The sequence below is a fragment of the Cajanus cajan genome, chromosome 5 (genome assembly GCF_000230855.2).
Source record: "Cajanus cajan strain Asha chromosome 5, NIPB_CcT2T_4, whole genome shotgun sequence".
NCBI lineage: Eukaryota > Viridiplantae > Streptophyta > Magnoliopsida > Fabales > Fabaceae > Cajanus > Cajanus cajan.
Window position 1 is genome coordinate 60312881 of NC_138521.1, and position 15248 is coordinate 60328128.

The 15248-nt window shown below is 32.1% G+C and overlaps 1 protein-coding gene across 1 annotated transcript; it reads left to right on the forward strand.

The window, feature by feature from the left end:
- Positions 1-8718: 8718 nt before the first annotated feature.
- On the forward strand, positions 8719-12478 carry HSP101 (heat shock protein 101). The gene is made up of 7 exons (XM_020370924.3): positions 8719-8951; positions 9065-10221; positions 10334-10515; positions 10599-11221; positions 11307-11586; positions 11678-11875; positions 11971-12478. The coding sequence occupies exons 2-7, from the start codon at positions 9072-9074 to the stop codon at positions 12262-12264; spliced, it is 2727 nt and encodes a 908-aa protein (XP_020226513.1). The 5' UTR covers positions 8719-8951; positions 9065-9071; the 3' UTR covers positions 12265-12478.
- Positions 12479-15248: the final 2770 nt, after the last annotated feature.

Here is a 15248-nt window from a genome sequence, read left to right on the forward strand (position 1 = left end):
TGCCTGTGTGCAGTCCCTCCATTAACACCGGATATAACATCCTTATAAGAGACCCTAACCCTTCATAATGCTTCATCCGCAGACACGGGAAAGGTTATTCCTTTAGTAGTCAAGATGTTGTCACTCACCTATCCTAGAATGGCATCCTTCTCCACAACATTTAACAGCCCCCCGTAAGCCGATTGTTGTTTTCCTCGTAGCTTATTCCAAGCCAAAATATCCAACTCTTCCGCCGTCAACTCGTCCAAAACCCTTGTAGCCATCTAAGTTTGCAGATCTTAATATTGATTGGGTTCCTAAATAAGGGTCATCGTGTATCTCGTTTGCAATTCATGGATGATACTTTGATTATGAAAAAAACTCTACGAAAAATGTGAGAACATCCAAAGCTAACTTACATTTAGTATAAGATGTTTTAGGTTAAAAGGTGAATTTCTGTAAATGGAATAAATGTGGACGATCAATGGTTACATAGGGGAAGAATTGCAAAATTGGCAAAATTGGTAGAAGTGGAAAAGTAAATCAACTCGACTTACATGTATTCGCTCATTACGGGTTAGTACTTTAAATAAGTCAACTCAATTCAGTTTATTTTTTAGTGAGTCAAAAAAATTTCAACCCGATTCAATCTATCACGGGTTGTTAGATTATATGGGTTGGCTCAGCATTTTTTTTAAATAAATAAAATAAAAATAATAATTACATTTATATTTTTTATAAATAAAATAAAGAGTCATAATTTTTTATATCCATAAATCAAGTTTATCATTGATTCAAATGTAAATACATAAGAACATATTAATAAAAATTTCAAATAAAAAACACATAAAACGTGTATATATATATATATATATATATATATATATATATAATATTATGTTTTTTTAATAGTGGATTAAACGGGTCAATTCAACTCACTTAAACTCAAACCTGTTTGACTCACGGATTAAGTGAGTTTGGTTGGAATTTAGCCAAAATTAGTATAATTTTTTTCCTTAACTCGGCTCGACCCAAACTCATAGTGAGTCAAGTTGACCCAGTGGATTTAGCTCATTTTGACACCTCTAAAAATTGGTTTTGTACCTTTTAAGTATCTTGGATTAACTATCGAATCAAATCCTGGGAGGAAAGAAAAAAAAAGTACCTAACAATCACCTGTGAATTTGGTGCACAGTTTACTTGTTTCTTGGGCAAGTAAATATGTGTCTTTTTGGAAGATACATAATGCTGCTCAAGTTATTTACATTTTCTAACTTGATTTTCTATCTTTCCTTTTTTCAGACACCTCAAGGTGTTTTTTTTATATCCTTGAGTGCATTTTCAAAAGATTTCTTTGGGGTGTGGGACAAGGGGTTAAGAAGATTCATTGGGTTTCATGGAAAATGGTGTGTAAGACATAGGAGGAGGAGCTTTATGGGTGAGAAATTTTCAGGTTTTTAATATGGCCTTGTTAATTAAATGGAGATGTCATATGTTGGTGGAGTTATGGAATAAGGTTGTTAAAGGAAAATATGAAAATGGCGACAAAAAGTGAAATAATGTGTTAAGTCAAAAGATAAATTTAGATTTCTCAAATTTTCATGTTTTATTTATAACAAATGAAAAGTTTTTCTAATAAAAAAAATGTTTTTTATCATACGAGATGTAAGATACTAGCTGTAATAAGACATTGTCCAACCAAAAGAAACATATTATTTGATAGACTAACATTTACTTTATCATTTATGATGTTTAACAATGAAGTTATTTGTCTGAATGTTTTTTTAACAGATCAAACCTTAAAAGCTTTTTTGAAAATCGTAATTTATTAAAAGGAAACAAAGACATGTTTTACGTCAAAAATAGGTCAAGTGGATTCCTGTAATCACGAAAAGAGCTCGTTAAAGTTGTTTCAAATTTACATAATTTTAACATACGTTTTATTTCATCCGTTTGGTATCTAAAAGATGATAAGTAGTCTTTTTGATCAAATAAAAAATGACTTTTTGGTGAAATGCATTTAATGTTTTAACAAATACTTTTCTCATCAATAAATTAAAGATGAAGATAGATGAAACATGCTTGTCAGAAATGCTCAAAGTGTTGTAATGGTCATCTTCATTAAGGTTACTATATAAGAAGTTTGATGTTCAAAAAGAAGAAAATAATTTTGTACAATTATCATTCATTTTTTTTGTAAAAACAATTTTTTGTACTTCATTGGTTATATCACATCTTGTTTATAAGACGTAAAACCTTACCTAGATTCAATTGTATGTTATTGGGTTAAGCCTAAGGAAGTTTGTATGTAAAATAATATTTAGTTATTTAAGTCTAGAGCTGCTTGGGGGTACAAATAATACTTAAGTAGTTGCTTAAAAAGGTAAGTCAGAGAATACTCAAGATTAAACCAAAAATGGTTTGGAAAAAAAAATGACTTGTATTTTCGTTAAAGATAGTGAGATTCAAGCTAGTTGAATCGAGAACTGAATGTAATCTTAGTAGTTGAAATGAACCAATATAAAATTTTGTGTGTCCAGTATTTTGACTTCTCGTAAAACACTATTTGTGGTTTGGGTTTCTATTTCATTGTTTGAAAAAGTGATTTTTGATAGGCACTGTTAACCCCTTTCTAGTATCTGTCTTTCCCTCCATAAAATGATGTGATATGTTATTCTTGGTGGAATGACTTATCCTCACTAGAGGATGAGAAGATAATCAAATCAAATAATTAAATTAAAAAAAAAGGTGTGTGAAGAAAAATCTGCTTTATTTTGGAAGGAAAAATGGTTGGATGGAAGTTTTTTGAATAACAAATTTTATAGATTGTATAGTGTCACTTTAGACAAAAAAAAAAAGGAAAAAAAATATATTTGGAGATTTAGTGGGTAAATGGGGCTTGGGTATGGATTTGGAAGTGAAGAAAATATTTGTTTCAATGGGAGGAAGTGCAAGCAAGGCATTTGGAGGAGGAGTTGTTTGGTGTTAGTTTGGCAAAAGGGGATAAGGATGTCTTGGGTGTGTAAATTAGATGCTTCGGGTGAGTATTTTGTAAGATCAACGTATAAAAATCTCACATAATTAACAAATGAAGGTAAAGAATAATTTTTTGCCAAGACATGGAATAAATGAGTTTCTCCAATGGTGCAATTTTTTGTTTGGTTGACAGCACAAGAAAGATTGCCAAATCTTCAAAATTTAGCAAGGAAGAGAGTTGTGGTAGAGGGAAAAGTTGGATGCAATAGATATGATGAGGGGATAAAGGACTCAAAACATGTACTATTTGAGTGTGAAAAAGTTTGGAAATTATAGGTTGGGTTGTTGCCATTTTAATGCAGTTATACCCAATGACCTTAAGACAAGTTTGCTATAAGTTATACGTTTTTTTTATAATCAAGTTTGTGTTAATAAATCAGGAGGATTGATTGTGTAGCGTGTGGTCCATTGTTATATGGTTTTAGAAACAATGTTGTTGGTATATAAGATATAGTGGAAAGGTTGCAAGTGTTGTCTTGAACTGCAATAAAGCACTAGGACAATTAAATTATCCACTAATTAGTTGGATGCTGCTACCAAGGGGATGCATTGATCGTTACTTTTGTGCTTGCTAATAAAAGTTGATATCTTGATAATTATGCAGTTTTTTTTTTCAGATGTTGGGAGATAAGGATTGGATCTTACTCATCAAAGGAAAAAGGATTAGGTCTTAGTAAATACGCAGTCATATTATGGAATTTTATTTATCAAGAACATGATAGTAAAGAATATTAATGGAGAAAGGAATTAGTATATAATGATAAAATTAATGTACATCTTACCATTATTTGTTTGAGAAAAAAAAATTGAATGTGAGGAGATATGATAAAAAACATTAAATTTATAGCTTGTTTGAGACAAAAAAATAGAAAATAAATAAGTTATTTTGGTGACAGTTGTGAGAAAACATTCCCTCTAAAATTATAATGAAATGGGAAGGAATATTTATTATTATTATTGTTATTGTTATTGCATATTATCATTTATTATATATATTTTTTAATTATTATAACTATATTTTTATATATAATTTGTATATTTATTTTATTTTTCTCTTTTTTTATTCATTCAAACAAAGAAGAGGAATTCTCTCACATTCCTATTTCTTAGTTCTATCAATTCAAACAATATAATTTTTCTATTTTATTTCTTATCTATTTCTATCATCTTTTATTAATTTATTTTTGTTTACTTTATTCCTTGTCCAAACCAAACATTAGATAGTAATAACAAGAAAAGTGTCTATAACCAAGATCTTGAGCTTGCTTTGAGCAATAGATAGGATAGAAAGCCCCATATGATACGTTTGACTTCAATGATTTTGGAAAGAAATATGCGAGAGAAGAAAAATAAAAAAAGATAAGTGTGAAACTCACTTTTAAAAGATGAAAGATCCCTTCGGTGGGAGAATTAGAAAAAAGTTGTCAAACAAAACAAATGACATATTTATCTTTTAATTATGAATTATATAAATATGACATTAAAGGTAAATATGTCATTATAATTTATACTAGTTTTTTTTTTCTCTTTTACTTTTTTTTTTTCGTTTTTTCAATTTAAATAATTTAAAAATCTACCTTTTCTTAATTCTTTTTACTTTACTTTTTTTTCTTAAGTCTTTTTGTCCTCTAAGCAAAGTATATGTAATTGGTCTCATTGATGCTTACATATCTTGGATAGTCTAAGAATTTGTTTGATTTCTAAAAATAATGATATTCGTGAGGATAAATTTTATTATTTTGTATCAATTTACAAAAAGACCATGCTACTAGACAAATAAGATGAAAAAATAAAATAAAAAGCTTATTTTTTATTATTAAAAAATTCATGAGATAACTTTTTATTACAAGAACAATAATATTTATTATCATTATTGTTATTGTATCAAAACCTTACCTTTACTACCATCATATTGTTACTTATTGTCATTGTCATTGTCATTGATCACCATCATTACCACTGTCCACCATTACCTTGCACCTATCATGTTTTTGTTGTTGTCACTGATAACATTGTTAATGTTGTCATTACTACCATTACTACAATTATCATCTCCTTTAAGATAATAAGAATTCATCATGATGACTAAAACGTTATTATAATAAATTTAACATTATTTTATGTGTGTTGTCTATTATTTATCAAATAATGTAATAAATTTAAGTATTTGTCATATGTTATTCTCTTTATCTTATATTCTAGCATGTATCAAACACACCTAAGACTTACCAAAACTCCTGTTGAAGTTTTGAGAATACTTTCGAGCCTAGTTCTATCGGGTTATCATGGTTGTTCTAATCAATAATGAATATACTTTTGATTAAGGAGAAATGAGTGAAAATCAGGTAAGAAATGTGAGAAATAGATAAAAAATTAAAGATAAATATATTTGGTTAGAAATAAATGAAAGAAGAGAAAAATAAAAAAGTAATGAGTTTCATCACTTATTTTTTCATTAATTAAAGAGAAAATAGCAAAACAATAAATATTATATAAACTGGAATCAATTAAATTTATATTTAATTGATCAAAAGTTATTTGGAAAATTTTATATTTAATCGATCAAAAGTTATTTTTTATTTACAAAACTTAAATAATTATCGCATTATAAATTTCAATAATCGATTAAATATTTTCATTTAATTGATTATATCAAAAAATATAACTGACTAAATTAAAAGATTTAACCGAATAAAATACAAGATAATTAATTAAATTTTTTTATTTTAATTAATTAATCTTATATATATATATTTATTTATTTCTATTAAATATATAATATTATTTTATATATTTTTTTAACTTCTCTTAAACCAAATAACCTTAAACTTCATTTTATTTCTTATGTGTCTTTATTTATTTTTCTTTTATGATATTTCTTACCTATTTATTTTCTTCGATCAACCTATTGTGAGCCTATGATTTGTGTTTAGGAAGGGCATGTGCCGCTTGAATCCAAGAAATAAAAGCAATGTTAGGATTTCTTCCGTGCACTTGGTATAAAATGGTTCACGATGAACATTAAAATGTTAAAAAGATGTGATTCACACGTGGTCTATGTATTTAAAATCATCAGATATATTAGAAAGAGAAAAATATATGAACGGATTAGATTAATCCTATTTTCTCATTTTAACTTTCGAATAAAAATTATGTAATAATATTAAATGACTCTTTTGACTTTAGCCTTTAGGATTTGTAATTGTAAAATACAAGCCCAGGTTCTGAAACAACAACACGAGGATGCAGAGATAACACCGTCAAACTTGAATTACAAGTCAAGTCATGGTAATTTCAAATCATTATTTAATAATTTTAAAAATTCATATAGTTATTTTTAATTATATTTTTTTGTTTTAATTTATATTGTCTATAAATCACTTTATTTTTTTTATTGTTTTCAGTTAATGTAAAGAGAAAATGATATTTTTAAGATCACGTATTTTTCTTTAAAATATTTAACACAAATACATATTCAAATTCAAAAAAGTTCATTAAATTAAAATAAATTTTTAATAGAACTATTTAAAAATTATTTTAAACTAAATTATTAAAAAATTAAATTGAACTAGACTGATTTTTTAAAACTATTTTTATTATAAAAATTGAATTAAATTAAAATTTAAGTTCAATTTTAAAGAATTAAATTATTATGAAAAATAATTTTGTTCGTATCAAATTAAAAAAAAATTAATTCAAAGTAAAAGGTAGTTCAATTTAGTATAAAATATAATTCTGATCAAATTTTTAGAATTTAGTTTGCATGAGCTATTTACCAATTTAATTTAGTTCGAGTGACTTGTTATAACAGTTAAGTTTAGCTTAACATTTTTTAACAATACTAATAATTTTAATATAATATAAAAACATAAAAAGTAAAATTTAAGTAACTATAGCACATTTTTATTCTTATCACACACTTCTTCACTCAAGCATTTGCCTATATGTCAAACTTATAGTTCAAGTATTTTTTTTTTTTAACTTTCACAATTATTTATATTTTTGAATTTTTATTTTTAAATAGCCACTCTAATACTTTTTTTGTTTGAATATTTTCAGTTCTATCTTGAAATATTCTTTCAGTAATTTATTTTCACAATATTAACTTATTATTTTTTATTTTCATCTTTTAATATTTTTATTTTAATAACATTATTTTATTTATAACTAAAAATAAATTATATATTTATTAATTATCAAATTTAAAAAGCTTGATTTTTAAAAAAAATTCCTGAACTCAAATATTACAAACGAATAAAATCAACCTCAAAATAAATTAATCCAACTCAAACGATAGATAACGAATTTTTTAAGCATGTCATTAAGGATTTAATTTCTGTATGAAAAGCTTTATTTTTTATTTTTTTTTATATATATAGAACAATTAAAATCTGCTTCGAGAATTTTTACGTCTTAAAAGAATTATTCCAGAAGCACAATTTGTATTAATTAAATGTAATATGCTTTTAAAGTGTGAAGTTCTCCTGATAAAAAAAAATATATATTGTGAAGTTCTCAAATAATAAATATTCAAAAGATAAAAAATATTCAAATTTAACTTTAATTAATGTTAGTATGTCACTGATATAGCATTTATTACTTTAAAAAACACTTTCTGACTGCAGATATTCAAATATAAATATTGTATTTTTTTTTAATCATAGAACATAATATTTAGATGTTATATGAGTAATACGCTGGAATTTTTGTGACATTTTTAGTGTCTTAAATTTATGGTGATTTTATTTTTTATTTTTTAAATTAAAAATTATTATTTTTAGTTTTTATATTTTTCAAAAATTTTATTTTAATTTTTTAGGCCAAATTGAAATAATTCTCCTAAGAGTACAAAGTTCTCAAATTGAAATAATCATATAATATTAAGTTTAATATTTAATGTGATGTTTTCACTAATAAATATATTAATAATAAATTTTATATAATAATATTTAATAAATTTTTTAATAAAATTAAAATAAAAAAATTAAAATAAAAAATTTAAAATTATATGATTAAAAAATTAATTTTAAATTTGAGAGATTAAAATTAAATTTATCTTAAATATGAAAGAATAAAATTATATTTAAATCCAAATATTATTATAAAATATTATTTATAACTAAAGACTAATATGTTTTACACTATATAATTTTTAATTTTTATTATTAAAACTATGTTTCCAAACTTAAATTAATTTAAAATTTTAACATAAATTAGTTTAGATGAGATGAAATAAATCAAGAGATTTAATTGATAGGAAATAAGAAGATAAAAAATAAAAAAATAATTGACTTCACTCCTTTTCCTCTCTTTTTTTTGTTCTTATATATAAGAATTTCTCTTTCACTAAATAATTAAATTTTTATTCAATTTATTTTTATTTTTATTCACTTATTTCTCTTTTCTTTGATTCACTCACCTCTATTTCTCAATTATTTATTTCCTTTCTACCAAACTCCTAAATATTAATTACACATGAAACTCCTAAATAAAAATTACACATCACAAATTTCGAACATTTTTTTCCAAACATTTTCAACATTTAAAGGAAAACAAAAATGAACATCCCCATCCCCTAGGTAACTAGTGCCAACAAGGATAACGAAAATGGGTGGTGAGAGATTATAAATAGAAAAACCACATCGGGTGAAAAAAAAAAACAGGCGAAAAATCTAGAAAAAGATGGAGAAGTCTAGGAGTTTCTTCTCTCTGTTCACCAGGAAACGTCCAGAACCATTTAGACGCATCTTCTCCTTCAACAAATACTCCACCTTTCCCTCTTCTTCACCGCTTCAATTCACTATCACACAACAACATCACGCTAAATTGTTCTCATTACCAAACCAAACTCTTCGCAATTGTATATATATATATATTACCAAACCATCCTAACTCAATTTCTCCCAAACCAAACCCTTCGTCTTTCACATCTCAAGGTACGTCAAACTCTTCCTTTCTTCCTTCCTTCTCTTTTTCAACCGTTACCACAATCCGTTTCGTATTGCGTATTCTTATCACTGTTATTATTATTATTATTATCGTTGCGTAGGTTAGAAATGAATCCCGACAAGTTCACACACAAATCAAACGAGGCTCTCGCAGCGGCGCACGAGCTCGCAATGAGTTCGGGCCACGCGCAGTTCACTCCTCTCCACTTAGCCCACGCGCTGCTCTCCGATTCCAACGGCATTTTCTCCCAAGCGATAACCGCCGCGGGCGGCGAGGACTCCGCACGCGCCGTGGCGCGCGTGCTGAGCCAAGCCCTGAAGAAGCTCCCCTGCCAGTCGCCGCCGCCGGACGAGATTCCCGCGAGCACCAGCCTCGTGAAGGCCATCAGAAGGGCACAAGCGGCGCAGAAGTCGCGCGGCGACACGCACTTGGCCGTCGATCAATTAATCCTCGGAATCCTCGAAGACTCCCAAGTCGGAGAGCTGCTGAAGGAGGCCGGCGTGGCGGCGGCGAGGGTGAAGTCGGAGGTGGAGAAGCTTCGCGGGAAGGAAGGGAGGAAGGTCGAAAGCGCTTCCGGGGACACGAATTTTCAGGCTTTGAAGACTTATGGGCGTGACCTTGTTGAACAAGCGGGGAAGCTTGACCCCGTTATTGGGCGTGACGAGGAGATAAGAAGGGTGGTGAGGATTTTGTCACGCAGGACTAAGAATAACCCCGTTTTGATCGGTGAACCGGGTGTTGGAAAAACCGCGGTGGTGGAAGGGTTGGCGCAGAGGATAGTAAGAGGTGATGTTCCCAGCAATCTTTCTGACGTGAGGCTCATTGCGTTGGACATGGGGGCGTTGGTGGCGGGTGCGAAATACAGGGGTGAGTTTGAGGAGCGGTTGAAGGCGGTTTTGAAGGAAGTGGAGGAGGCTGAGGGGAAGGTCATTTTGTTCATTGATGAGATTCATTTGGTTCTTGGTGCTGGTCGCACGGAGGGGTCCATGGATGCTGCGAATCTCTTCAAGCCTATGCTTGCTCGTGGCCAGCTTAGGTGCATTGGCGCCACCACGCTCGAGGAGTATCGCAAGTATGTGGAGAAGGATGCTGCGTTTGAGAGGAGGTTTCAGCAGGTTTTTGTGGCGGAGCCTAGTGTGAGTGACACCATTAGTATTCTTCGTGGCTTGAAAGAGAGATATGAGGGACATCATGGTGTTACAATTCAGGATCGTGCTTTGGTTATCGCAGCTCAACTCTCTAGCCGCTACATTACCGGTATGGAATCTGTACCCTTTTGGTGTTTATGTTTTGAGTTGTTTTTGTTCTGGAAAATGATGTTTTGTAGTTTTGTTTGCGTCATGTGCTTATGTTCTGTGTTCTTGTTCAGGGCGTCATCTTCCTGACAAGGCTATTGATTTAGTGGACGAGGCTTGTGCGAATGTGAGGGTTCAGCTTGATAGCCAGCCTGAGGAAATTGATAATCTTGAGAGGAAGAGAATGCAGCTGGAAGTGGAACTTCACGCTCTGGAGAAAGAGAAGGATAAAGCCAGCAAAGCCCGTCTTGTAGAAGTATGTATTGATTTGGTTTTTTTATTGGATTTGTTTCCGTCGATAATATTGCGATGGTTCTAAGTTTTGTTGATTATGTGCAGGTGCGGAAAGAACTTGATGACTTGAGAGACAAACTTCAACCTTTGATGATGAAGTACCGAAAAGAGAAGGAGAGGGTTGATGAGATTCGGAGGCTCAAGCAGAAACGAGAAGAGCTTCTCTTTGCTTTGCAAGAGGCTGAGAGGCGATATGATTTGGCTAGAGCTGCAGACCTGCGATATGGGGCAATTCAAGAGGTGGAAACTGCAATCCAACAGCTTGAAGGGAACACTGATGAAAACTTGATGTTGACCGAGACTGTTGGACCTGAGCAAATAGCTGAGGTTGTGAGCCGCTGGACTGGTATACCAGTGACGAGGCTTGGCCAAAATGAAAAACAAAGGTTGATTGGACTTGGTGACAGATTGCACAACAGAGTTGTAGGGCAAGACCAAGCTGTTAATGCTGTTGCTGAGGCTGTTTTGAGATCGAGAGCTGGGCTAGGTAGGCCTCAACAACCAACTGGTTCATTCTTATTTCTTGGTCCAACTGGTGTTGGCAAAACTGAGCTGGCAAAGGCTCTTGCTGAGCAACTCTTTGATGATGAAAACCAACTGGTGAGGATTGACATGTCCGAGTACATGGAGCAGCACTCAGTTTCAAGATTGATCGGTGCACCACCAGGGTAAGTGGGTTGAGATGAACTTCACGTGATTGTTATTTATTTTTCCTGCAAGTATTATATCTTACTCCTTACATTGAATTTTCAGGTATGTTGGACATGAGGAAGGTGGACAACTAACTGAAGCTGTAAGACGAAGACCTTACAGTGTGGTGCTTTTTGATGAAGTGGAGAAGGCACATACATCTGTGTTTAATACTCTTCTTCAAGTTTTGGATGATGGAAGGTTAACTGATGGACAAGGGCGTACTGTGGACTTTAGAAACACTGTCATTATCATGACCTCAAACCTTGGAGCAGAGCACCTCCTTAGCGGACTTTCAGGAAAATGTTCCATGCAAGTTGCTCGGGATCGTGTAATGCAGGAGGTGTGTTGAAGAGGCTATTTTTGTTATAAATTTTTCATGTGTTACTTGCTGTTATTGTTTATACTAAAGTATAATTTTATATCCTTAACAGGTGAGAAGACATTTTAGGCCAGAGTTGTTGAATCGACTTGATGAAATTGTGGTATTTGACCCTCTTTCACACGAGCAATTGATGAAGGTTGCAAGGTTACAGATGAAGGATGTTGCTAGTCGTCTTGCTGAGAGAGGAATTGCTTTGGCAGTGACAGATGCAGCACTAGACTATATTCTTGGCGAGAGCTATGATCCGGTAGGTTCATTATGACATATTTGCTTAGCATATGATTAAAAAAAAAAATGTTGCTAGAGGTTCTTAATTCCTTTTCTTCTTTTTGTTACTTGCAGGTGTATGGTGCTAGACCAATTAGGAGGTGGCTTGAGAAGAAGGTGGTGACAGAGCTTTCTAGAATGCTTATAAGGGAAGAGATTGATGAGAATTCAACAGTTTACATAGATGCTGGACCAAAAGGGAGTGAGCTGGCCTACCGTGTAGAAAATAATGGAGGGATTGTTAATGCTACAACTGGGCAGAAGTCAGATATCTTGATCCATATACCTAACGGACCTAAAACTGATGCAGCTCAAACAGTCAAGAAGATGAAGATTCAGGAAATTGACGATGATGAAATGGAAGAGTGAATTTTATGATAACTGTAAAAATGGTTTGATGGCTAAAGTTTCAGCTTTTTGTTCCTCTTAAATTTCCTTTTTTTGTTTTTGTTTTATTATATATATTCTGAAAGGGTGTGAGTGAAAAATGAAAGTCCGTAGCGCCTGCATTTTGTTTGATCAATAAAATTTCTCTTTGTAGATAAATTGATTACTAAAGTGAGGTGGACAACATTTGAATGAACTCCTTCAAATTTTGTTTAGAAAAGAAGCAAATTTGATTAAAAAATCTAGCCCTTTTAAAGAATGCAAATTTGTTAAACTCTTGTGTGCACCGATAGATTTAAACGTTCTCATATCTGCTTTTTCTGGCTAAAATAACAAAATCTATTATTTAATAAAGATGTTGAAAGTATAAATAAATTTTATTGAATGGAAAATAAGAAACAAACCAGAGTTTGTGTCATTATCACTCAACTGAGAGGAGTGATTAATTAATGGATATGATCTATGAAACATAACTATGGTTGATTGATTTTGCGTTGTTAAGTGTCTTATGATTTCTGTTGCAACACAAGAAAAGAATGGTCAAATCCAAAAGAATGACCACATGTTTCCATGTATCGTAAAATGTTGAGCAATTCATTTTTAAAAGGCTTAAATGTTCAACGTTGAAAATGATTGTATTGTACATTTAATCGATCTTCAGTTGTGATCAAGAGTCTTTCTAAGCGAAATGATGATACATATTAACCTAAAAGCCTTTACATAGTCTAAAGAAAAGAACTATGAAGGGATGTATTTATGTCAAGAAAACAAATCTTGATTTTTATCATCGTAGATCTGCACGACTTGATGGGAATCTCTAAAATCTGTGTCGATAACGGAAGAAATCTCACAATTAGATGGATTCTTTTCTAAATGATGTACCAACTTATTAACAAAATGAAGAGAACACTGCAAGACCTGATCATACATGTTCCATTCTACCAATGTAATCTTTTGGCATGCGTAACAATTTTTGTAAGTAATAAACCCAATCTAAGTTCAAATATTATATTTACAGTGCGCAATATTTATTCAATTTAATTAGAAAAAGATTGGTTCAGGGTTTCATTGTAAAAACTATAAATTAAATTCCTTTTTAAGTATTTTTAATTTTAGGAAAACAAAATAATAAGTGTTATGATTAAATATTAAAGCTATCATTAAGAATTAATTTACTAACCTTTTACATGTACTAACTTTTAATTTATTAATTATTAAGACCCATGTGTTCAATAATTACCTAATATATCTCCAAATTATATACTTATAGATAATTATCCACCAACATAATTTCAAGAAATGTTGAATAGAGTGAATCAGAAGAGAGGAATCATGACATGAATATTTCTTTGGATTTTAAATAAATGACAAAAATGATATATTAGAAGTAGAAACTGGAAACTGCATTATTTTTATAGCTAATCATAGAAGTAACGACTAGAAACTACATTATAAAGCACAAAATGGTATTACAGGATACAGGTACTTGATCACTTATCTACAAAACATATCAGATGATGTCAAGCAATGACCACTGTTAAATGACTAGGCAATTCAAGATGGTAGCTTTTATCTTTACGTAAAACACAATTTAAAACCAATGAAAATGAGAGTCACATCTTGTCGGATTTTTTTTCTTCTTTTCAGATATTTTAGGATTAATGTTAAAATATTACAATTGTTTGATGGCAGATTGAGACTTTAATCTTTGTACTTATTACAAACTATGAATCAACCAACTATCTATAATTTTCATTGGATATGCACCTCAAACAAAGGTAGGGAAGATGGAACTAGAAGGATATCACTTGCACATGTTTGAAGAACCAATCAAATTTTACGTAGTTTGGATCTTGACAGAAGCAACAATGTACATGTTTATGTTCACATTAGATCCTTTCCAAATTTGATTCAACCAAAAGTTATACATCTTTACTTCCTGTTCTTACCGGGGATCCGATGTAGAGATGGTCTACTGGGTAAAATCGGTGAGCCTCCTATGCTAGTACGTTGGTTGCTCCAAGATGGGGGTGGTATCTGTAAAAGAGATTCCATGCTAAAGTTAGTGTTTGTGGGAGCATTAGTATCGTATAAGTAATGCACGTACCTTTGTGTGGATTAGGGTTTTGTTAGGCCTTGGGCCTGAGATCAGTTATGACCTAATTAGATAGCGGACCTCGTCTTGGTCGAGGTCTCCCAGCGCATGTCCGAGGTCGTCCTGCGCTATGATGCCGAGTTCAAGCTCGGCTTAGCGGTACGGATAATACACTAGCCCTCTGAGCTCTACACTAGCCCTCTGAGCTCTGAAGACCGTAGGTCGAGGAGTTAAGGCCGAGCTCGTCGAGGGGCTGTGACTTTTCGCGTACGCTTACTTGTCAAGATGCCATGTGTCACAACCGTTGCCTTGTTCTTGAAGACGTGCAGGCGGCGTGTGACGGTTATGTAATGATGGTTTTGCCTCGCCATAATGGGCTTCATTAAATGTGTCAGGTGATCTCTCTCTCTCCGACACGTGTCGTGACCGTTTGAATTTCGGGGAGCCCTTTTCTCTCTCTCGCGCCTCTTCCCCTTCTCACTTTTCCCCTTTTCCGTTTCCTTTCCTTCCTGGCTTCTTGTGCACGCTGCTCTCTGCACTGTCGCTTCCGCCATTCCCGTTCTCTCTTTCTCTGTCTCCGTTCTCCTCCGTCGCCTTCTCCGGCAACCGAGTTTTCATTCTCTGTTTTCTGTTCTTTCTTTGTCCAAGGAGTACTAGGTACTTCTATTTCCTTATCTTCTTCTTCTTCTAAAATATTTTCCATTTCTTGATGGCTGGTAATAGCGGTGCCGCTTCTTCTGCGCTTGCCAAGGGCAAGGGTAAGGCGCGCGGCAAGGCGGGGGCTGCAGGGACAGTCACCATCGAAAAGAAAAAGGCGGAGAACCAGCCTAAAGAGCCCATCCCCGGCATTCCTAGCTACGATTGGGTCAGG

What these genes read in the sequence shown, in the direction of transcription:
- HSP101 (XM_020370924.3), top strand. Translation starts at nt 9,072, where the DNA reads ATGAATCCCGACAAGTTCACACACAAATCAAACGAGGCTCTCGCAGCG. An exon ending in TTGATCGGTGCACCACCAGG is followed by an intron (nt 11,222 to 11,306) that starts GTAAGTGGGTTG and finishes TTGAATTTTCAG; the next exon opens with GTATGTTGGACATGAGGAAG. An exon ending in GGGATCGTGTAATGCAGGAG is followed by an intron (nt 11,587 to 11,677) that starts GTGTGTTGAAGA and finishes TATCCTTAACAG; the next exon opens with GTGAGAAGACATTTTAGGCC.